Source organism: Polypterus senegalus, chromosome 15 (genome assembly GCF_016835505.1).
Source record: "Polypterus senegalus isolate Bchr_013 chromosome 15, ASM1683550v1, whole genome shotgun sequence".
Classification (NCBI taxonomy): Eukaryota; Metazoa; Chordata; class Cladistia; order Polypteriformes; family Polypteridae; genus Polypterus; species Polypterus senegalus.
In genome coordinates this window covers 123,219,339-123,244,939 of record NC_053168.1, presented here as the reverse complement: position 1 = coordinate 123,244,939, position 25,601 = coordinate 123,219,339, and the positions used below count along the sequence as shown (strand labels likewise).

General features: G+C 41.2%; 1 protein-coding gene across 1 annotated transcript in view; it reads left to right on the top strand.

Moving 5' to 3' along the window:
- cap2 (cyclase associated actin cytoskeleton regulatory protein 2) overlaps positions 1-22,250 on the top strand; it is a 143,116-nt gene extending 120,866 nt beyond the window's left edge. Inside the window, exons 8-13 of the mRNA XM_039736722.1 lie at positions 6,675-6,849; positions 9,268-9,443; positions 11,472-11,595; positions 14,061-14,143; positions 15,127-15,267; positions 22,014-22,250. Of these exons, the coding sequence (XP_039592656.1) occupies positions 6,675-6,849; positions 9,268-9,443; positions 11,472-11,595; positions 14,061-14,143; positions 15,127-15,267; positions 22,014-22,097 (783 nt within the window). The 3' untranslated portion in view covers positions 22,098-22,250. The remainder of the gene's footprint in view (positions 1-6,674; positions 6,850-9,267; positions 9,444-11,471; positions 11,596-14,060; positions 14,144-15,126; positions 15,268-22,013) is intronic.
- The last annotated feature ends 3,351 nt before the right edge of the window (positions 22,251-25,601 follow it).

The following is a 25,601-nucleotide window of genomic DNA, read 5'->3' as shown; positions in this document are numbered from 1 at the left end:
AGCTACTGAAGAGTCGGTTGGCATAATAATAAGCTTAGCCTAGAGCGCAAAATAACCTGGCACTGGCACTGCCCACACCTTTTCTTTTCTTTTTAAAATTTCAAGTTAGCACTACGGTCCCATCACCTCACAAGCTCGTCTGTCCTTTCCTCCCCTCTCTCCCTTTCTTACGCGTGCCTGTCAGTCATCTCAATCTGACTATTTCACTGGTTGTCAGAGGGTGGGCATTGGCATGGGGAATATGTTTTCATACTTTGATGCCTCAGAAGCGAAAGCTCTATGTGATGCCTCAAGAACGTTGTTTCACTTACTACCACAGTAAGCAGTATGCTAAATTTCAGGTGGTGTATCACTCGACACATCAATTCACACTTGGATGAGCTCAGCTAATTTTATTACAAAATCACGTGGTGACCCAATTTGTGTTGCAATCAATACTACAAGAAACACTGCATTAGAAAATTGTGACAAGGGCAGACCATTTAGCCCAGCAAGTTCATCCATCCTATTCAGAGAGCTTGTCCAAAATGACATCAAGCTGAGACATGAAGGTCCCTAACATCCTGCTCTCCACCACACTCCCTGATGTCTATGGTTCTTTGCAGGAAGAAAGTTTTTCTAACTTTTGTGAGAATTCCCCACAAAGATTTCCCTAACCCCTAACCCTAACCCTTCACGAGTTTCCAACCGTGTCCTTGTGTTAGAGTAAGCTCATCCTAAAATGTTCATGTTGGTTTCCTTTACCAGCATAAAGAAATGTTGTTAGGTTGACAGGCATCCCTAAGTTACGTTTAAGAAAGTAAATGTGATCACTTTAGTGCGTGCCCAGCAATGGACTGGCGCCCATCTAGAGTGGGTTACTGCTTTGTGCCCACCACTGTGAAGCTGAATGAATGGATGAGATGACCTTTAAAAAGAGAAACTTGTTCACAATCTTCAGTCTTCACCTACGGTGCTCCTTCTGAAAGATAATGTCAAAATGTGAAAGCACCCTAGTTTTCCAAGTGTCTGTTTCACATTAAATGTTAATTCTGCTTTGGGTGTAAGAACAAGAAGAGAAATGTGCTCTAAACATTTGTGTGTGTATACTTCTCCAAAAAATCAGGATCTACGTCTCACAATTCCTAAAAATCAAAGCTAGCTTCAGCAGCAACCAGAACAATGTGATGTGAAGAACAGATGACACTGATGGGGGACTCATGAAAAGGTCTGCTTTAACGACTTGTAGCAGCTGATAAAATAACACAGGGGGGCTTCTTTTAGCGATGCAGAAAAACACAAAAGCCAGGGAATTATGAGTAACAGCTGCTCTAGGGGCCGCCAAGCCGCTCAAATTCTCCAAAAACACTGGCCGTGTCTTTACAAGATAGATGACCGTGGCGGCAGCAGCAAGAGGAGCTAATATGGCACTCAGCACAGAGAAGTAACCCACTGTTTGTCTGTGTTTGAAATAGAGAAGTTGCCATCCATCCATTTTCTAACCCAGACATTTCCTTCATTGCAACACTAGGGAAGAAAATTGTGCAGTAAAATATTTCTAAATTAGGACAGCAGCCCTACTCGTTAGGTTTCAATTTGGATTTTTTGATACTTTTGGGCTGACATTGGAAAAAGGATGGAAATATACCTTCTTGCCTTCGAAGACACCTTGGACTTTTAGAGCTACCAACCAAAGTAAATCCCTTACAGGCTTTACATTATTTACTAGAAGTACAAACAAGAAGCCAACAAACCTTTTCTTTCCTAACATGAGAAGGTGGACTTGGCTTTATCTGCATCAAGACAGTAGACAGAAGCAAATAAAAAGGCAAATAGGATGTTCAGTAAGATATTAGACTAACTGGGCTACCCCCCTAAGACTGGTTGAAATCTAAGTAATCAACAAAGAACTCAGCATTAACATTTTCAGTGCACCATCTATTGGAATGTATTTTGTAATGCATGTAGTAATAAAATGCATTGCATTTGTCATTCCAACAGATGGCACATCACATACATCTGTGATAATACAATGCATTACTGCAAATGTTTGTGATGCACCGTCTGTTGGAATGACAAAAGAAATGCATATGTTTATGTTACAGTATACAGTATGCTGTTTGGTATGAGGCTTGTATAAGAAGTGTTAATGTTTGTCAGACACTTTTATTTTTATGAAAGTGGATTTAATTCGATCAGATAAACTTTATTAATCCCATGGAGACATTTAGATGCATACAGCAGCAGAAACATAAAAAAGCAAAGATACAGAGTTACAGGACAAATAATACAATCAATGAATAGATAGATGAAAAGCAAATAAATAATAAATACCTATATGAATGTACAGTATCGAGTACAGAAATAGAAAAATGAACTTAAAGAGGAGGGAGGCATGGTGGCGCAGTGGGTAGCGCTGCTGCCTTGCAGTAAGGAGACCTGGGTTCGCTTCCTGGGTTCTCCCCGTGTCTGCTGTTTCCTCCGGGTGCTCCAGTTTCCTCCCACAGTCCAAAGACATGCAGGTTAGGTGCATTGGTGATCCTAAATTGTCTCTAATGTGTGCTTGGTGTGTGTGTGTGCCCTGTGGTGAGCTGGCACCCTGCCCGGGATTTGTTCCTGCCTTGTGGGATTGGCTCCAGCAGACCCCCGTGACCCTGTGTTAGGATATAGCGGGTTGGATAATGACTGACTGAGCTTAAAGAGTATATGCATGTAGTCTGTGATGTCGGGAGGAAGCATTGAATTGCCTGATAGCAGCAGACAGAAAAGACCCCTAGAGGCAATTCTTAGCACTCCATGGAGGAATAAGCCTGTAGCTTAAAGAGCTCCAAGAAGGGAATGGAGAGGATTTTTCATGACAGCATCCAGTTTTGCCACCATTCTCATTTCCACCGCAGCTTCCGGTGTGGCCAGGGTTCGCCCTGTGATGGAGCAGAATTTCCTCATACATTTGTTCAGGCATTGTGTGTATTTTGAATTCAGGTTGTTTCACCCGGAGCCCACCGTGGAGAATAATACATTGGCTAATGCAGACTGGTAAAACATCTTGAGAAGTCTTCTCTGGAAGTCCAGGCTGCTCTGAGCTCACCCGGAAAAGCAGCTCCTGTATTAAGTTAGGGTCCGCACAGTCCATCTATTTTTTCTTTCTCTTCTCAGATGTAGCAATACAGTATTTTAATTAATATTGAACCTCTGTGTGTCAAGTTGGCAGCCACGTAAGACAGAATAATTGTGGGACATGGCATGATGGCTGACAAGGCTCTTTAACACTGAGGTTTTATAGCATTACTGTATATGCTCATGTACAAGTCGGGTCTTGAAACCCGAAAAATCTATTAGAAAATCAGACCCCGACTTATACGCCCGTTCAAAAATGCGATACTTAACTTTTTTTTTTAACTTTCCAATCTCGCACCAGTTTCTCAGATGCATTGAATTTTGTTGCAGCAGCGCAGTTACCAATTTCATTCACCACTTCAACGACGTTTAATTTAAAACCAGCTTCATATTTTATTCTGATCGAACGCTCCATCATGCTCTTACGATTAAGGTGTAGAAGGGTGTGAGAGACAAAAAACACAAATCAGTGCAAACATCGGTTCGGAATTGTTTGGTAATTACCATGTGGTCACGAACGCACAATAGAGAGACACAGAGAGAGAGGTTAGGAGCACACGCGGATTCCGCGCATTGCCGCACCCACATAGAAAAAAAAGGCCATGTGCTCCCTCTATGGTTACTCCTTTAGGTGGGCGTTAGCATATCATAATCTCTTGGACCAATAGCGTGAGTTTTCTGCATTAGACTTATATCACCGACATTATAAAATACCAGAAATTATACAGTAAAATCAAGTCCCGACTTATCCGCGGGAGAATGTATCCGTGAGTATATATGGTAAATAATGATAGAAGGAAAATCAGAATTATGACGGTCATTTTCCATTTTCTGTAATGAGAAGGTCTTAGCATTAAACAGCAATCATGGATCTCAGGTTTAGGAGTGAATAAGACAAAATTAGATGCCAAACAATACTTTTAGGGCACAGCAGAAACATTTAGAAAAACTGCTCCGAGTACACTTGTACATCAAAGAGCAGAGGAGTGGGATAAGAAGAATTAAACGCTACATTGTGAAGAGGTTTGGCTGTAAGTTTTAATAAGGATGATAACAAGCTAAACATTCAAAATGAAAAACATTTGGACGTGAGCGTCAGTAGGAACCAAGTTACCCGAACTATTCTCTAACATTTCAGTAATTACTTACCGCTCTGATGCTGATCTTTCTAATCATAAAATAGGTCATTATGATAGCAACTGATGAAAAGAATTCATAATTAATTATAGAATTGCGGTATTTCAGGGAGTGCCTCTTTCTCTTGCATGATTTGGCTCAAAAACGATTTAGCACATCGTCATCTCATAACTGGCTTAAGTTTCAAGTTTGGTTCCGTGCAGCCATTTTAGCTCTCGAAACAGATACACACACACCCATCGCCGAGATATCAATTTTTTTTTCGGTATCAGGAGATTCTAAAATGTCGAGATCCATCAAAAACCAAAGATCGAAATTTTTTGATGAATCGAAAGCTTTTGCTCCTCCCTCAAAGATGATAGGTTATGGTGGGGGAGGGCACAAAGCAAAAAGGCTGATCGTGAAAGTGAAGGGCGAAAACAAATCAGCCTGCGTAGTGCGTCTGGAGTAACATGATGGCAAAATTAGTGCAGGTAAAACAAACAAGCATTCTTGTACAATTGAATGTCAGCTTTTGCCTTCAAATAAGAGCTTTTTTTTAATAAATTCAAATTATATTCAGATAGCAAAGTTCGATCTGACTGCCATACTATGATGGAGGAGTCATCTGAGAATTTGTATACATGGTAAACCCTAGTATTATACTGGATGTTATGAAGGTGCAGGTTAGCTCCTTGCTCCCTCTTCCATAATGGCGGCCTCTTGAACCCGACACAGCTGATAACGTAACCAGATGAGCTGAGCTGAGAAGGACAAAACACACTAAGCAAGGGGATGCTGAAAAGAAAAGTGCAAGGGCTTTTATAAGTAAAAAAAAAAAAATCCAAAGTGTCCAAAAAGTGCAGTGCTCAAAAAAGTTCAATCTCTATATATAATCTTCATTTGGATCTTGATCTTTGTTTGTCCGCGAATGAATTAGAAGAAGCAGCACTAGATGGCAGTAGAGAGACAGCTAACACATAGGCATTGCATTAAAAATCTCCTCCAGGCTTATACTACTGAAGACTGCAGTACGTCAGTCACACCTCAAAACACAGACATTCAAACTAAACAAATTGTTGTGCTTTAAATTAACTAAAGAGATCTTCATTTAGATCTTGATCTTTGTTTGTCTGCGAATTCCACGCATGCATAGACCACCTTACAGTTTAGTACGTTGTTGTTACTCACGGATGTCAACAATGTGCCGGAATAACGAAAGGGGTGGTGGACAGTGTTACGCTGGTTAGCTCCTGAGGCCTGGTTAGAGAATAAGATTGCCGAAGATAAAAGGCACATGCCTACGTAACATATGAATGAAAAAAAGACAGTGGGTAAAATGAATGACAACGTAACGGCACGTTCCGGAAATTATTATTGTTACGTTGTAGCCGGCGAGTGCTGCGCGTCTCACAGTTGTACCGTGGCTTGCTCACATGTCAGTGAAGTGATCCCTATTTATGCTTTAAAGAGCCTGGATACCTATGTGTCTTCATTTTATAACCATTGCTCCGTGTATATTGCCTTACTCTTTGGATTGCCACAAAGCAACCTGCGAGATTGGAGAAAGGTTGAGAAGACATCGTGAGAGGAAACGACAGCGTTGTGAAAACGAGACGGACTGTGAACGGACAGATGCAGAAATGCTCCTCCACCACCACATAATTACGATTCGGACAGTGATTCTGAGTAGGCCGTTCCTATCAAATCAATGTCTAAGGGTTTTCTTTTGTAATTTTGTTTCCCTTATAAAAAATCCTAATGCTGTGCAACGAAGGGCCCAGTTCACGACTGGCAGCCGCGTTTAAACAGGGAGCCCTTCACAGACAACTTTAACACGCGCAACGTAGTTGGGCGCACATGGCTAGTAAATAAATAATCCACAAAAACATCGAAGTGCTGGTGGAGGTTAAAATCAATAAAAAGAAAAAAATCTGTTAAAAAATGAGGTTAAAATTCAGGTAGGAGTCTTCTTTAAAATGCTCAGTCCCCGGTGCTTCCCTTTTAAAACCAACGCCTTTGCAGGACGGGAACCGCTCTCATCACTCTACCACACTCCCTCCCCGAAAATAAGCGAGTGTGGAAATTATTTATTTAAACCGCCAATCTTCCCCTTTACCACAGATGTCCAAGGTGAACAGGAAGAGAGACGAGATGGTTCCTTCAAGGGGCTCCAGTATTACACACCACCATTTCTGACACACAGTCCTTGAGCCTCAAAACTGCCTATCTGTGGATGTGTGGAGTACAACTCAATGAGGGTCAAGGTGGGGTTTGTCCATTTTGGTCACACTGCATAAAGTCCTTAACTGAAAAAGTGTGTGATGATGCGAGTTCTGGAATTGTAACGCCCATCTAATTTCAGACACTGGAATTCCTTGCTGTGCTTCTTCTCTCTGTCATCCAGTTATTTGAACCGAGTGGCAAGTACTCCTCTTATGACCTGTTTCTTTGTCTTCCAGGGTCCTGCTGCTTCAGGAGTATCGCTATCTGCTTCTCTAGCACCATTACCTTGTCCACCTCCTCCACCACCCCCTGGACCACCCCCTGTATTTCAAGAGGTTTCAAAATCGGATTCAACCGCTCTGCGTTCAGCCCTGTTTGCAGAGCTCAATCAAGGGGAGGCAATCACCAAAGGTGAGGACATTTATCAGCTGTCAGAAACCAAAAGCCTACATTGCAGTGGCTTCTTGATATTTGAATTTATTTCAGAAGCTTACATGCTTGATGCAAACATTTTTTTTTAATTGCTATCCAATAAGACAACACAGTAACACATTGGTTAGCACTGCTGTCTCACGGTTAAGTGCAGGCCTTGTCAATGTACACTGACATAGATGGAGATGGCAGGATTTTTAATGGAAAGGGACCTGAAGTTGAAATGTGGTCAAAATAAACAGGCAAGGATCAAAAATACAGTATTGTCAAAGTTAAAAGTTATCCTAAATTTATTTGTACTATTATTATCATGGACTGGTAAGTAAGATGAGCTGTATAAGGAAGGGCAGAGCAGACTCTCTTTTTTCTTAGGAGACTGCACTCCTTTAATGTGGACAGTGACATCCTTCACATCTTCTGCAACTCTGTGATGGCCAGTCTGGTGTTCTGAACTGGTAGCATCACTTCAAGAGAAGCCCACTGAATCAACAAGCTAATTAAAAAAAAGCAGGCTTAGTTACGGGACACACTCTGGACCTGCTGGAGGTAGAAGTGGAGGAGAGAAGGGACACAAAACTGATGACCATTATGAACAAAGCTGAACATCCTAGGCAGCACATTAGCATTGAGTCCTTTTGGCTAACAAATGTGTGTCAAGAAATGCTACTGGGGCTCATTAATAGCAACAGCAATACTCCTCCATAATGACTTACTGGGAGTGCTCCATTATCTTTAGCCAAGTCAGACATTTTTTTTATTTTTACTATTTCTGATGTGTGTGTTTGAGGGGGCTGTTGTTGTTTGTTATGACATTTCTTGATCTTCTGTAAGATAGATAGATAGTGCTTTATTTGTCCCAAAACTATCTATCTATCTATCTATCTATCTATCTTAGAATGTATTTCATTATCTATCTATTAATTATACAGTGCATTACATAATCTATCTATCTATATTTATTCTGTATAGTGCTTTTTCTATCTATCTATCTATCTTTGAATTATACAGTGCCTTACATTATCTATCTATATATATTTATTCTGTATAGTGCCTTTTCTATCTATCTATCTATCTATATTATATAGTTCCTTTCATTCTATCTATCTACTGTATATATATATTTTTTTTATTTATTTATTCTGTATAGTGCCTTTTCTATCTATCTATCTATCTATCTTTGAATTATACAGTGCCTTACATTATCTATCTATATATATTTATTCTGTATAGTGCCTTTTCTATCTATCTATCTATCTATCTATCTATCTATCTATCTATCTATCTATCTATCTATCTATCATAGAATGTATTTCATTATCTATCTATTAATTATACAGTGCCTTACATTATCTATCTATATATATTTATTCTGTATAGTGCCTCTTCTATCTATCTATCCATCTACCTACAGTACCTGCTGTATCCAGTTGCAGGCCCCCCAAGCCTTTTCCAGCAGTATCGGTTGACCCCCCCACTCAAAAACATCCACATCAAGCTGATTTAGTGTCACATTTTATCCTAACCAGCATATCTTTGAGGTGTCTGGTGAACACCTGAGTACCTAGAGGTAAACCCATGAAGACAAAGGTGAAATGTGTGACTTCCACACAAGAAGTGACATTTTTTTGATGCATTTTGAAAATGCTGGTGAGGCCATACCGCAGTTTTCCTTTCTGTGTGTAGAGGTCTCTAATGTGAACATTAACTTGCCTAACTAATAATATCTGTCCCACTTTTGCTAACGACTTTCAAGATGTTCATACATTGTTAGCATCACAAAAAAAAAAAAAATCAGTCAAATGAGGAGATGCTGAGGCCTGGTCTGTGTCGATTGTCATTAGATTATTGTGATCCTGTCAAGCATCATAAATATCTGACATAATATAGCAGTATAGATTTAAACCTTAATTAAAGTGAGTTTTTAAATGTACACCCGCATCCCCATACGCAAGTGGAAGAACTGCAAAGAGGCTAACGCATAGCGCAGGCCATGGGGTTGATAAGTGAAACAAGCAGGGGGCAAAGCCCCAAAGTACTATAAAAGAACAAGATGTTTCTAGGTAAGAAATTACATTGAGCACATGTTTAATACAACAAAGGTCCTCTGCACATGTGACAATAATAATTCTAACACCTATAAATCTATCACATCAAGGATTGTTATAACTATTGTAATCATAAATTACTTAATTTAAAAAAACATCTGGTGGGGCTGTGCCTCACGGGCCCATAATGCACCAAAGCACACAAGCATTGTTACCCACTTGGAAATCTGAATCTAGGAGTCCGGAGTTTTGACAAACGTACAATATATGGACGTTTATATACTGTATATGGAATAATATTTGGAATTCTTCCACCAATGTCAGAAATTCAAATTTTCTCTGTGTATATTAGGGCTTCGACATGTGTCAGATGATAAGAAAACTCACAAGAACCCTGGGCTTCGGAGTCAAGGAGGAGTCAGCCGGCAATCTCCCACTAAGAGTCAGACGTCCAGCTCGTCAGGCCCCAAAGCAGCTCTCCAGAATAAACTGCCAGTGCTAGAGCTCGAAGGCAAGAAGTGGAGAGTGGTAGGTGAATATGGCTACTTGAGCCACATCTTGGTCACTGACCGGAGTCCTGAGGTTTTACAGTTTTTTTTTTAATTGAGAAGAAACTATTTTATTATTTTAGCTTCTCTGTTTAGCTAGTACCAGCGTTGTCCCGTGTCATCCAATCAGAAGAAAAAGTGGTCAGAAGTCTTTTCTTTAAGTGGTCAGAAGTCTTTTATTTAAGTGGTCAGAAGTCTTTTCTTTAGTCAACTGACAGTAAATTCTGTTCAGGATTCCCCAAATGCTGGGAATGAAGAAGTGCTTCCAGATTTCCTTCTAAATGCACTTTCTCTTAATTTCTCCAACACCTAACTGGAAAAAATTTGGACATGAACGTTAGTAGGCTTTGCATACTAGGGACCAAGTTACCCAAACTATTCTCTAACATTTCAGTAATTATTTACCGCTCTGATGCTGATCTTTCTGATCATAACATAGGCCATTACGATAGCAACTGACGAGAAGAATTCATAATTAATTGCAGAATGACGGTATTTGAGGGTTCCTCTAGAGTGCCCCTTTCTCTTGCACGATTTTGTTCAAAAATTAATCAGCACATCGTCTTGTATGAATTTGAAGTGTTACTGAGGGGACTGTGCTGTTCTAGGCAATAGCTTACAGAACCTGTTGACTTTTAATCACATCTCCATATATAAAATCCAACATCTGTCTGTCTGTATGCCTGTCCGCTTTTCACGAGAGAACCACTTAACGGATTTAGATTGAGTTTTTTCCTGTAATTTGCTGGAACATTCTGGTTGATTTTGCGACCTCTCTCATCATACTAAGTATCAGAGTTCGCTTGCGGTACTGATTTACTTGTACGAATCCGAGAGACAGGCAGATAGCCGAGGGGTGGGGTGCGGGCCCTCCTTACTCACGCGCCATCCTCTTGGCATACCTTACATCCGCTTAGTTAGCAAACTAGACCTCTACTTAACGGATTTAGATCGTGTTTTTTCCTGTAATTTGCTGGAACATTCCGGTTGATTTTTTGACCGGCCTCATCGTGCTAAGTATCAGAGTTCACTTGCGGTACCTATTTATTTGCGCAAATCTGAGAGAGATGCAGTTGGCCATGGGGAGGGGAGGGGAGGGGAGATGGGCAGGGCCCTCCTCACTCATGCGTCATCCTCAGGGCATATCTTACCTCCGCTTAGCCAGTGAACGACAGAACTACTTAACGGATTTAGATTGGGTTTTTTCTAGAATTTGCTTGAACATTCAGGTTCATTTTGCAACTTCTCTCATTGCATTAAATATCATAGTTCGCTTGCGGTACTGATTTATTTGCGTGAATCCGAGAGACATGCAGTGTGGCCCTCCTCACTCACGCACCAGCCTTGTATCTTACCACTGCTTAGCTAGCAAATGAGAGAAATACTTAACGGATTTAGATCGGGTTTTTTCTAGAATTTGCTTGAACATCCCAGTTGATTTTGCGACTTCTCTCATTGTGTTAAGTATCATAATTCACTTGTGGTACCGATGTATTTGTGTGAATCCGATAGACATGCAGCGGGGCCCTCCTCACTCATGCACCAGCCTCGGGGTGTATCTTACCACTGCTTAGCTAGCAAACGAGAGAACAACTTAACGGATTTAGATTGGGTTTTTTCTAGCATTTGCTTGAACATTCTGGTTGATTTTGCGACTTCTCTCATTCATTAAGAATCATAGTTTGCTTGCAGGAGAGATATATTCGCGCTAATCTGAGATAGAGGCTGCAGGCCGAGGGGAGGGGGAAGCGTGACGTCAGGAGTGGGGAGCTGGACCGGGCTCTCCTCGCTGTCCTGTTTCACTTTTACGCGGGCGAAGCCACGGGGGACAACTAGTAATGGATAATTGACCTCTATGTGCTATTTTATCCTTTTGTTTTGAAGCTTAGATATTTAAAACATTTCAGGACAATCCAAAACCAGTTAGCTCCCTGGCTGCAGATCTCTCAAAATTGTTTTTTACATTGCAGATATACATCAGTCATGTTACCACATTTTCCTTTTCTAGGAGTACCAAGATAATGCCAATGACCTTGTAATTTCTGAAGCTGAGCTGAAACAAGTGGTTTATGTCTTCAAGTGCAGCCACTCCACACTGCAGATAAAAGGCAAAGTTAATTCCATCATAGTGGGTGAGTTGATTTATTTTAAGAAACTTCGGCTTAACATATGGAAAAAACTCCTTTGGGTACATGCAGTGCGATCATTCATGAAAAGGAAAGTCAGAAAAGCTAACACAAAGGCACTGACCAAGATGGGGTGTGCAAGTGAGGCGGGCATGAAAAACAAGGTGGGCTAGTGCAGTGAAGACAGCCGTGAGTGATGAAAAGTCATTTTAACAGTAAATTGTTTACTGGACTGTGCATATTTTCTCAGCAGATTTTAATGATAATGATTATAACTGCATTTCCAATCAGGTATTAAGAAAGAAAAACAGCCATTTGTCATCATTTGCCAATCAATCATTTCTTCGTATTGTCTAAAGCAGGGGTGTCCAACTCCAGTCCTGGAGGGTTTTCATTCTAACCATGTTGTTAATTAGTGACCACTTTTTGCCTTTAATTAGCAGTCAACAATAATGAGACCCAAAACGAGCTGCCACATGACCATCACACAGTATCTGAAAATAATGAAAGCTCAAGGTCTCAGTAAGGTTGATCTCCAAAACATTTTGAGGATGTTCTTAGAATAAAACAGAAAATCAACAGTTTTGGAAAAGTCTGCTGTGGCACCAACAAGCACCAACAGTCCATGGAACTCAATAGCGGGTTTAATTAACAGCAAGAATTGGCTTCTCATTAAGTCATTGTTTGGAGTGAAGTTGATTGGAGTTTAAATCCCCGATTTAGCTGGTCATCTGCTGGCTCACTTCACATCTTATTTCTGTTTTGCTGCCATTTAATGATGAAAAGAATCAATTGAGAGGACAGAATCCTTGAAAACAGGGCTACTAAAATGAAGAGAAAAGGAGTTAATTAGCAGTAAAAACTGATTAGGAAAAGGGTTAGAATGAAAACCTGTAGCCACTGTGGCCCACCAGGATCGGAGTTGGACACCCCTGGTCTAAAGACTCCCTGGGGAGGCCATGGCATACGATTTCTCAGATGAGACGTATTTGGTTATGTCGCTCTAACTGCTGTGTATGTTGCTGGCGAAACTTACGGTGTAATAACTGTGACTACCAAGAGCTCTTATATCATTTCTTAGTCTTTGGTGGCTACCATTTACTGTAACAGTTAACCAAAGGCCAAACTTATTTTTTGGCCTTTAAGTGTTGCTTACCATCATTTTGTGATTTTTTTAGATTGTAAGTTACTTTTTGGGCGGCACAGTGGCGCAGTGGGTAGCGCTGCCACCTCGCAGTTAGGAGACCCGGGTTTGCTTCCCGGGTCCTCCCTGTGTGGAGTTTGCATGTTCTCCCCATGTCTGCATGGGTTTCCTCCGGGTACTCCGGTTAGCTGCATTGGCGATTCTAAATTGTCCCTAGTGTGTGCTTGGTGTGTGTGTGTGTGTGCCCTGTGGTGGGCTGGCGCCCTGCCCCGGGGTTTGTTTCCTGCCTTGCGCCCGGTATTGGCTGGGATTGGCTCCAGCGGACCCCCGTGACCCTGCAGTTAGAAAGTAGCGGGTTGGATAATGGATGGATGGAAGTTACCTTTTTACTATTATTATTGTTCACTTGTTAGTTTAAAATGTTGAGCACTCATCATGTTGTTAGCTTCCTTCTTCATCAAAGCCATTGCAGGGCAAACGCTCACATTGGTGAGTGACCACGTGGTGGCCATTTTAGAAGCTCCTTTGAATGTCGTTTACAAGTTTAGGGAAAGTATTGTAATCGTCCAAAAATTTGATGTCGAGATTTTGACGAATCTCAATGTTTTAGATCTCCCTGAGTCTGAAAAATACATTTTTGGAATTATGTGTGTATGTGTGTGTGTGTGTGTGTGTGTATGAAAACACGATAACCTGAGTACGCTTTCACTTAGGTCAACCAAATTTTGCATATAAGCATTAGGTACAAAACGTGGATTTCTATCAACTTTTGAGCTATTTCCGCTAACCAGAGATGGTACTTTTGTATTTATGCAGCTGTAGAGTCTGATTTATTCAACTTTACTGTTATAATAATTGTTGAATATATTATTAATTTAATTTGAGTTGTTGTTGATGGTTCCTTAATGTACATAATGTAAAAATGTAATCATTGTCTTACGGTTTACTCCTCAAATATCCATCCCCATATCCGAGTACACGAGAAAGTCGAGGGGAGACCACTCCCGATTTTTTTATCTGTACGCACGATTTGATTATTTTAACGCATTTTGTTTAATGACGCTAGCCTGAATGCATCTGTAAGGCATTTTTGTATAATCAACGCTACTCCCATTAAAATAATATTGCAAAGATCTCATTTGTATGACAGATCTTCACATGCACAAGAGACATGACCTTTTTTCATAGGAAAGGCTTGTTAACTGCAATGTGTTATGTTATGTTTGGGGATTCTTATATTATAGCTCTTATCAGGTACTGTATTTTTGTTCTCTACCAACTCTTTTTTCTTAAAAATGTGATATAATATAATGACTTTACTTTTCAGATAACTGTAAAAAGCTGGCCATGGTGTTTGACAATGTGGTTGGCATTGTGGAAATCATTAACTCCAGAGACATTCAGATCCAGGTAACTTTCCTGTTCACTCATTTTTTTATATTTTATCTCATTTATTAAAAACATAACATTCCATACAATCAAGTCAAAACTTAAAAAAACTAAATTCACGTCAACCCCCACCCATGAGAAAGAGAGGAAGGCCAACAACCCAAGTAAAACTATTGAGAGCAGCAAAGAGAGAAAGGAGTCCCCCCACCCCCAATATAAATGCTTATTCTAAAATATTATTGATTAGGCCCTACCTGGTTTTAAAAAAACGTTTTTTACACATCCTCGAAGTGAGAATTTGATTTTTTCCAGTTTTAAATAGTATATAACATCAGTTACCCACTGACTTAGAATAGGAGAGCTAGGATTCTTCCAGTTGAGCGAGATAAGCCTATGTGCCAATAGTGAAGTAAAGGCCATTACAGTTTGTTTGTTCTTCTCCACTTCAAGCCCATCGGAAGTCCACCAAACACAGCTATTAGGAGCATTTACATGTTGCATAAAAAGCATATTAAATGAAGAATTCATGTTGAAACATCATTAATTCCTAGAGCACATTTTCAAACACAGGACTAAACACACGGCGGGGTGTTTGTGCAAAAGCAAAGCGGGGTTTCTTTTTTATCGCATTCTGTAATGAACTGTAGTGACCACAGCGTGGCTAAGCTCTCCTTTATCTTAATTTTCAATAAAGATTAGCCTTCATTATGGGAGTGCTGTATATGAGATATATCAAAGACAACAGATTATCAAATTTAAAAGATTGAAGGCGATGTAACTTCTTTCCTGCTCCCCAGCCTGAACGTTACTGCCACTTCTTCAGAACTCGAAAGTGGAATGTAGTAAGAATGCAGTTCCTTATTGAAATGTGAACATTTACTTTGAGCAAATCTTTGGAAACATTCCCCTTATGATTTCTAATAAATAAAAATGACACTTTATTCTAAATTGAATAACATTCTATACAGGGTTTCTTGAATGTGTGCTTTTATTTTTTTATATAGGTGATGGGTAAAGTGCCAACCATTTCCATCAATAAAACTGAAGGATGTCACCTGTACCTCAGTGAAGAGTCCCTAAAGTGTGAGATTGTGAGCGCCAAGTCTTCAGAAATGAACATTCTGATCCCAAAAGATGGAGATTATGTAAGTTTCATTCTCAGTTAATTTTTTAAAGGCAAAAAATGAAAATGTTAATATTAATGTGGCTCATGACTATATAAAGTAGAAGTGGGAAAGATCATCAAAAAGACTTCTCTCATGAGGCCATTTGTAAAAATGAGTTACTAATGTTAAACTACATAGAAGCATTTTAACAGTGTGTGCACCACTCAAGTACAGAGTTAACAGATATAGTCCGTAGTTTATTATTGAATGCTTTTCTTTCTGAGCACAAAGGATTTTAGATAGATAGATAGATAGATAGATAGATAGATAGATAGATAGATAGATAGATAGATAGATAGATAGATAGATAGATAGATAGATAGATAGATAGATAGATAGATAGATAGATAGATAGTAGGCAGATAGATAGATAGATAGATAGATAGATAGATAGATAGATAGATAGATATTTATTTTTAAAAGCAAACTTTATTAAATAAACACAGGAATAAATACAAAAAAACACAGTAAAACTCAAAATCTTAAGTCTTACAAAAACACGTACACACTTTCCTAATGATGAATATTCATTTTAAACCATTACATATTCATATTGTTCTTGGAGTATATATTTATCTAATCCCCCATTGTTTCCACCCTCCAATCCCACTTATTCTCAATTTATCCACCCAATTTATAAAGGAATGAAACACCAAAGTCAAAGCACAAATTGCAAATTATCTTCATCACATACACAAAGCACATTATTCACGCACCACATTTCCTTAAACTTTGCTAAATTATTTGTGGACTTATAAAAATTAAAATCCACTAATATCCTACTTTCACATACTTTTCTAAAAAATACAACAACATTTTCATTTCCACTCCCAGTAATCTTGTTTTACGGGTCTTCCATATTGACAGTTTTGCTTGCCCGATAATAAAATTAATTAAGTTCATATTTTCTCTGGTGTGTTTTGTAATTCTAACCCCAAACACAAACACCGTGCCATTATACGGGACCCCAGCCCTTCTACTATTCTTTCAATTTCACTAAAAAGGTCTGGAGCCTCTCACAATACATAAATGCATGAAAGACACTTTCCCTCAGACCACAAAAGGGCAGCAATCTGAGACCCCGGACATATAATCGATAAGAAGGAGTTCACCGCTAGTATCCCATGTACCAACCTCCACTGCAGGTCTCCCACCCTACTGGCCAATGGCGGCTTGTACAACGACCTCCATGCGGGGTTCAGTCCTTGAGGGGCTCCAAGCTTGTCTCTCCATGGTGTGTCGTGTCTTCGTGTCCTCAGCTGCTCCAGGTTGTTCACCTTCACACAAATCCTGTACAGCTGTTTCCCCGGCACTGTAGGTAGAGATAACGCCTCTAGAGAACTTAAGGCTAAAACATTAGTCTCACCATCCCTCAGTTCAACAGCCGGAGACACAGTAAGCGTTGGAAAAGGTGTTTCGTCAGTTGGCTTCAATTGTGATGAGAAAATTCCGTGCAGGAGTGTCATGGATTCCCTGTCCATTGATGATTGTACCTGCCACAGAAACTTCTCCATTAGGCGGACTGAGTGTACCCCTGTCTCCACTGCTACCACTTGTGCACTTTTCCAAGTGTAATTTTCCCAGTCAATTATGTCCTTTATTGTGGTTATTCCATGTATTATGAAATGATTAATACAATTTTCAGAAAGTCCTGTAGCAGTGCCAACAGCAGGATTGTAGAACAGTGGTTCATGAAGGACCCAAAATGTGGAGAGGTCATCACAGTCCTTTTTTATCAACAGCAGTTGCCACGCTGCTAGAAGGCTTTTATAAAACCTGGCACCTGTAAAGTCTTGATCTTATCTAAGTGGCACAGCAGTAAACTTTTCCCAAGTCCCATATGCCTGGCTTGTTTAAAGAAGAGTACGGCTAAGTTCATCCACTGGCTCTGCTCGACAGGATACAGCAGTTTTTGAATGGTCTGAAGGCGGAAAGCAGCAATCCTGCTGGTAATGTCAATAAGTCCTTGTCCGCCTTCATCCAATGGTAAAAATAGAACGCCCTTCTGTATCCAATGGGTACCAGTCCAAAAAAAATCCATGATCGCCTTCTGTATCTGCTGAACAAGCAAAGGTGGAGGTTGTAGACAAATACACTTATGCCACAGGCTGGAGGTCACCAGGTTATTAATGACCAGCATCCGTCCTCTATAGGATAACTGAGGGAGTATCCACTTCCACTTGGCAAGCCGAGCTGTAACCTTGTCCAACAGACCCTCCCAGTTCTTTTGGATGTAGTGGTCATCTCCGAGATGGACTCCCAGGTACAGGAAGCCTCCAGTTGTCCACTGCAGACCCCCCTTCAGTCGAGGAGGACTACATCCTTCCAGTTCCCAACCAACACTGCACTACTTTTGTTCCAATTCACTTTAGCCGAAGATGCTTTGCTGTAATTCCTCAGACAATCAGTTAATTTGTCCAAATCCTTCTGGCTTGTGATGACCACAGCAAGATCATCTGCATAAGCAGTGACTTTCACAGGGTCCATGTTGCAGTTGGGGATGGAGAGACCAGTCAGCACCTTCCTCAGGTGCACCAGGAAAGGCTCCAGCGCCAGAGCATATAACATGCCGGACAAAGAACATCCCTGTCTGACTCCTCTTCTGACACTGAAAGGTGCACACAAGCCACCATTGACCTTTATGATACCAGAAATGTCACTATAAAGTAAACGAATATGTTTAATAAAAGACCCCCCAAACCCAAACGCCTTCATGGCATTCCATAAAAATGAGTGACTGACCCTGTCAAAAGCTTTTCCTGGTCAAGAAAAATAAGACCAGTCTGAAAACCAAACAGTTCTGCAGCAGCCAAAATGTCCCGAATTAAAAAAATGTTATTAAAGATGGACCTGCCAGCCACGCAGTAATTCTGATCAGGATGCACCACTCTCCCTAAAACTTGGACCATCCTGTTGGCTAAGGCTTTAGAGAGAACTTTATAATCAGCGCATAAGAGAGACACAGGCCGCCAGTTCTTAATGAGACACAAGTCTCCCTTCTTCGGCAGCAGCGTGATCACGGCTCACGGCAGCTCTGGTAACAAGCCAGTTTAAAACTCCATGGAACACTTCCAATAAGTCCAGGCCGATGACATCCCAGAACTCTTTATAAAACTCCACTGGTATTCCATCGATTCCGGGACCTTCCCTGTTTTCAGCTGTCCCAGGGCTGTGGTGAGTTCTGCAAAGGTCACCTCTCTATTTAGCTGTGCCACATCTGCATTGGGCAGCTGCGGTAAGTCCTGCAAAAAGGCCTGTTGGTCTTCACTGCCACCATCTCCATCTGCAGCAAACAGAAGTTCATAAAATTCGCGGACCACCTGCCTTATTTCACTGGGCTCTTGTGTCTCACTGCCATCGGGTGTTCTTATGCAATGTAAGATTTTACTCTGCGAGTTTTTTTTCTCTAAACCAAAAAAATATTGAGTTGGTGCATCCATCTCAGTCAGTCGTTGAAACCGGGCCCTCACTAAAGCCCCCTGAGCTCTGGTCTCAAGCAGGTGAGCCAACCCCAGTTTAGCAGAAGTCAGGCTCGCCTGAAGCTGCTCATTTGGACCCTTCTCTAGAAGCTGTTGAAATTCAGCTATTTTAATTTCTAAAGCTGCCATTTCTGACCGCAATACTTGGGTGACATTTCTGGTATACTCCTGACACAAGGCCGGATGTGACTCTTCCCAACCTCCCACCACTGTTGTAAGCTGGTGAACTCCTTCTTCATAGCCTTCCAGCCTCCCCAGAAATGAACAAATAACTCTTTAAAGTTCTGATCTTTAAGGAGGAGTGTGTTAAAATGCCAGTATGGACTACGGGGTCTGTAAGTGTTACAAATAAGTGTACAACACACCAAACTGTGATCAGAGAATCCAGTAGGCACAATAGAGCACACCTTAAATAAACCTAACAGGTGCTTAAAACTATAAAAATGATCGAGTCTGCCATTGAGATCGTATTTCCACTCGTCCGCCCCAGGTGTATTGCCGACAGGCCCCATTTTAGCCCTCCATACATCTTCCAGCCCAATGTCCTTAATTATTTTACCTAAAGCTCGTGCTGAGCAGGGTGCGGTTCCAGCCCATTATTTCTGTCTATTCTGGTATCAAGTGTACAATTAAAATCCCCTCCTAACACCACCACTTCCTCAGGGTCACACTTGGATAAAAGATCTCCTAACTTGTTAAAGAAGTGGAGCCTCTCCTCACCCTCATTCGGGGCGTACACATTAATGAAAGTGACGACACTGCCTTGAAGTTTCACCGTCACTTTCAGGAGTCCCTTTCACCAGCTCATCAGTGCTGCAAACTTCTACTTGAAGTCCTCCAAGAAATAAAATGGCCACTCCAGCACTAACATTTGTCCCATTACTAAATAAAATGTCCCCCTTCCAATCTCTGCTCCACTCCCACTGATTTTGCTCATCAATGTGGGTTTCTTGTAGAAAGGTGACATTCAAGTCTTTTGTCTGATAAAATCAAACAATGCGACCCTCTTATCTGGACTTCTCCCACCGTTAATATTTAGGGTTCCTATGTGTACACTTGCCATGGTAACAGAATAGATAGATGAACACACAATGAAACACAGGGACCACCACAAAGACTGTGGAGTAGATTTAACAGGGGGCTTAGCCATTAGGTGGTGTTTAGATTGGACTGTTTTCTCAGTTTACTTGTTAAATTCTTTAGCCTCACGAGCTCTTTAACATCAAACATTGCGGAGACTGCTTTGTCTCGTCGCAACCCGCGGACAGACGATAGAAAGAGGTCAATGTCAGGGAAAAATTCGGCCACATCCACCCCCTTTTTCCGGCGGTATTCACCAAAAACTCTTTCACACTTTGAGCGCTGTAACCCCCCCTGGCTTTTAACTCTGGGGGCTCCGAGGCAGCAGACCCATCGGAGATATTACCGTCGTCGTTTCTTCCCCGACACTCCCGCATTTGAGACGTTATCGGCCGTCTCCGCGAAGACGGAAAATCCTCCTGACAAGGACCATAGGCGGGATCCTCTCCAACGACCCCCGAGCCCTGACTTAAAACAATTTTCTTTCGTGCCCGATCTTCTCTTTCTCCTTGCCTTTTTGAGCAGGACGTTTAAATTCACTTTTTCCTCTGTCTCGTTGCTGCCTCCCTCATCCATATCAATTCTCCCCACACACTTTCTGCTGCAGTCGCTGTTTGATCTACCGTTTCACTACCGCCTTCATTCGGCTCATCTCTGGGCGGCACTTGATTCTCCTGCCCTTCAGCTCTAGTAGCATTTTTATTCTTATCACCTTGCGCCTCTGCGCCATCAGCCACAATTTCGTGATCTTCCACTTTCTGCCCCTCTATTTCTGTATTTGTACGGCTAGTTTTCTTGTTCCCTGGTGTTTCTCAGGACACTGTTTAATTAAATGTGCTTCACTCCCGCACCAAAACATTTCATTTCGTTAGAAGTGACGAAAATCACATAATCGAAACCGTCCACTCTAAACTTCATTGCCACATTTAATTCGTCATCCATTCTATTTAAAACCATAAAACTTGTCTCCTAAATGACAAGACATGTTTTAAATCAGGCGATTTACAACCCTAAAGGAATGTGCCGAATTTTCGATACCAGACGCCCATGCCGCTCCAACTCTTTCGCTATAGTTTCATTTTTGAGAAAAGGCGGCGCATTTGAAATTGTTACTCTACGGGACGGGACGGCTAAAGGGGAAACCTGTACAAAGGAGCCATTAATAACCACCCCCTTCTCAACCACTGTCGGAACTAAATCCACAGAGCTCAAAAAAACCACGATATTCCCGCTCATTCGTGAAGCTGACTTAATATTGTCACATCCGACCACTTCGCCTACCGCCAAAACCCCGCCTCTAAAGGAACAAACTCCTCCGATATAAGTTTAATCCCATGGCGGCGGCTCAAACGCTCAAGATTAGCAGCCATTGCGGCTGCCGTGGCCTAAGCCACTCAGTACAAAAACAAGTGTAGCTGTTTTCACCAAAGAAAAGATAGAAATAAGAAACTAGAAAATTAGAAGAAAAAAGAATCACCACACTCACCTCAGCGTCCACCACCAGTTCCACTCGCTCACACTCAAGACAACCACCCAGCATGCACAGCGACAGCAAGAACAGGAAGGAGATAGATAGATAGATAGATAGATAGATAGATAGATAGATAGATAATAGATAGATAGAGATAGATAGATAGATAGATAGATAGATAGATAGATAGATAGATAGATAGATAGATAGATAGATAGATAGATAATAGATAGATAGATAGATAGATAGATAGATAGATAGATAGATAGATAGATAGATAGATAGATAGATAGATAGATAGATAGATAGATAGATAGATTTTAATTTTAGCATAGTAGGCTGTCTGTCTTCCGTTCTGCAGAGGGAGGATAAGAGAAGGCGTTGGGATACAGCGCCAACCCCTGATCCGGCAGGCAATTACCATCACCACAACACACACGTGACATATCATTATTTTTATTATTATTAGATGTTTATGATTTGTACTTGTTTACTTCTTTCACACATCCATTCTTTTTAGTGTTTATCATCAGTTGTGTGTTTAAGCTTTTTTTTGTAATTTGTTGTTTCTTTTTATTCATATGCCTTTACCCTGAAAGCCATAGTCCGACAATCGTGTTTTACTTTTACGTGTTAAAGAAAGCGAGTCGTAGGAGGCAGCTTTACTAATGCTCTTTATTCTTCTCTCTCAACAGAAGGAATTCCCTGTTCCTGAGCAGTACAAGACCGTATGGGATGGTTCCAGACTAGTCACAGAACCAACGGAGATTGCCGGCTAATATCGTTTGAATACTCGCGATGGCAATCTCCCAGCCTTTTAGCGACTTCATACAGGGTTTAAAATACCGGTTCAGGAGTACTGTGTTATTGTGAAGATTGCAAGCCTGGTTGCAAAATCAATGTTTTCGCATTTCATTGCATTTTTACAGTGAGCTTCTGGTTTGTTGCATTTTTACTTTTTACAGGATACTTTTGACGCAGTCCCGATGCATGGGATTTTTTTTTTTTTTTAATTATTACAGTATTTTTGTTTAAAGAGAAATGCAGCCTTATGACAGCAACAGTACAGACAGCAAAGGGACACTCAGGCTGTACCAGATCGTGTTCTTGTTGGAACCAAATGTGTAAAAGTATATCGACTCTTGATTGGTGAATGGGTAATGAATGACCTTGGGTTTAATGGCTCCAGGTTAGACAATCTTTATAGAAGACAAGCTGGATGGGATATATGAAGAAAACGTATCCCGTTACTAGATAAGGACAGTTCGTGAAGCTCTTTCTTTGGGTTAAGTCCATTGATCTTTAACCTAGTGCCAGTTTTGTGGAAAATGTGATCAGATTACAATCTTGATGAACTGGTAGTAAAGGCTGGTTGTGTAGCAGAATGCAAGTGCACATCAAGAAACGGTGACGAGCAATAAAGTAGTCCTCTGTTTTATACTGCTTTGTACCATATGGAAGCAAATGGCTCCGTAGACAAATGACCGCTTTCGGCGTAAATTCATTTTTCATTACTCACTGTAGGCTCGTATTAATATCCAGTCACGCTCTTATCACTGCAATCCAACGATCATATTTGATTGAGACACGGCGTTATTTTGAGCAAGCCATTAAATCACATTTTCAGTATTGGAGGAGAGATCTTCAGTTTTGCTCAGACGAATTTTAAGTTTGTCTACAGGTTGACAAAATTTTAAACTAGCAGGTTTGAAAAGAAGTTAAGCACAGGGAGCCTAGGCGTCTACCCGAATAAGGAGTCACCTACCAGTCTCTAGATTTTAGGTCAGGTTCCGTCATCAATAAAGCAAAGCCTCCTAGAAAAGCACACCTACAGAAGAACAATTCAAAAATAACAACATCAACAATTGAAGAGATTATCAGTTATAGGGAAAAGAAAAATTCTTTTTGAAGCCCACAACCAACAAATAAGCTGGGCAAACTTCAGGTTTAGTAATGGAGCTCTACAGATGCGCTCATTGGCCATACTTGTTTTGACAAAAAGGTGCAAAGCTCATACATTTCATTCATAGGATCGAAGCAGAAGTGCAGATGGTTCTGCTTCAAACAGGCTTTGACTTCTTAAATCTTGTTGCCGTGATTTGAGTCAAGGCAGGGACTTTGGCTAAACTTCTGTTTCCTTCAGCTCAGAAGCTAAGACTCTGCCAGAAATGGATAGTCGGTCAAGCTAATGCCCTGAAACACACGACTAGGTGGGACGTAAGTGTTTGATGGCTCTTTAGAGTCAAGACCAGAGGTGAGCAACTTATTTTGTAGTGTTATTTCAGGTGAGGACAATGAGAAGTGAAATGGACTTATGGAGTTATTGCTGTCATATGTGTAGAGTACGATGAAATTCTTATCTGCATGTGCTAATCAACATGCATCACGTAAGCCACTATGCAGCACCATGATGAGTGAGGAGAACAACCGTGCCTCAAAACCTCCACGTTCCTTACTTGTAAAATCACAGAACTTATTGATCATTACCAGCCAGACAGAATAAGGAAATGTAAATGGTGGCTCTGAGGCTAGGGATCTGCACTGGCAATCGGAAGGTTGGCAGATTCGAATCCCGTAAATGCCAATAGGGACTCTGCTCTGTTGGGCCCTTGAGAAAGGCCCTTAACCTGCAATTGCTGAGCGCTTTGAGTAGTGAGAAAAGTGCTATATAAATGCAAAGAATTGTTATTATTATTACATCATACATATTAGGTGGTACTTCTCTTGCATTTTAAGGACTTACACAATAGCCATTTTCCCACAGAAGGAAATTTGTTTTCAGGAACCCATGAGATCCTGTACGCTGTAGGCCCTGGGGTACTTGTGCTCCCTGGCCACTTACGTGCGTTGTGCTCCCATCATGCAACAGGAACTGTAACCTTTATGCAAAATATTGCAGTGACGAGTGGTGCAGTGCGAAGTGAAGCGCAATAGGGAGTTCACGGGGGGAACCTCCCACCTTAGTGCATCAAAGAGACTGCGACTTCACAAGCAGGGGGGCGGGGTTTATGCTTCTCTGGGGTGCGTTGGGGGTCACACCAGGGAGGCGGCTATGAAGAGTGATGAGGCGCAAAGTGTGGCGCTCCACTTTCACAGGTTACTCTCCGATGTCCAAACTACTAGCAGATTTGTAAGATGGCACCAGTGCTTGAGGTCAACCAATCAGCACAATTCCTCACCCAAACCCCACCCACGAAGCGTTCCAAGTTGAGTAGGAGCTAAAAAAGTACCAGGAACTACAAGTGGCCCGAGTTCCTGTGGTGGGAATGCTACAAAAGCTCCTGAGATTCTAAAAATTCCAGCAGTGGGAAACGCCTAATTAGACAAACACCATCTTATTCTGCAATGCGGTTTTATCCAACAACGTGAAATTAATTTCTCCTTGTATGTTACATATAAATGACAGAATTATTACAGGATAAAAATGTATTAATAACCCCAATGCGAAAATTAAGAAATTATGCTTCTGAATGGACATTTTGTTTTAAAATATCACACCTTTGACCTTCTTCTTCTTCTTCCGGCTGCTCCCGTTAGGGGTTGCCACAGCGGATCATCTTCTTCCATATCTTTCTGTCCTCATCTTGTTCTGTTACACCCATCACCTGAATGTCCTCTCTAACCACAACCATAAACCTTCGCTTAGTCCTTCCTCTTTTCCTCCTCCCTGGTACCTCTATCCTTTGCATCCTTCTCCCAATATACCTAGCATCTCTCCTCTGCACATGTCCAAACCAACACAATCTCATCTCCCTGACTTTGTCTCCCAACTGTCCAACTTGAGCTGACCCTCTAATGTCCTCATTTCTAATCCTGTCCATCCTCATCACACCCAATGCAAATCTTAGCATCTTTAACTCTGCCACCTCCAGCTCTGTCTCCTGCTTTCTGGTCAGTGCCACCATCTCCAACCCATATAACATAGCTGGTCTCACTACCATCCTATAGACCTTCTCTTTCACTCTTGCTGATACCCGTCTGTCACAAATTACTCCTGATGCTCTTCTCCACCCATTCCACTCTTCCTGCACTCTCTTCTTCACCTCTTTTCCACAATCCCCGTTACCCTGTACTGTTGATCCCAAGTATTTAAACGCATCCACCTTCGCCAGTTCTACTCCCTCATCCTCTCCATTGCACTGACCTCCCTCTCATTCACACACATGTATGCTGTCTTGGTGTTCCTACTGACCTTAATTTCTCTCCTCTCTAGACCATATCTCCACCTCTCCAGGGTCTCCTCGACCTGCTCCCTGCTCTCGCTACAGATCACAATGTCATCA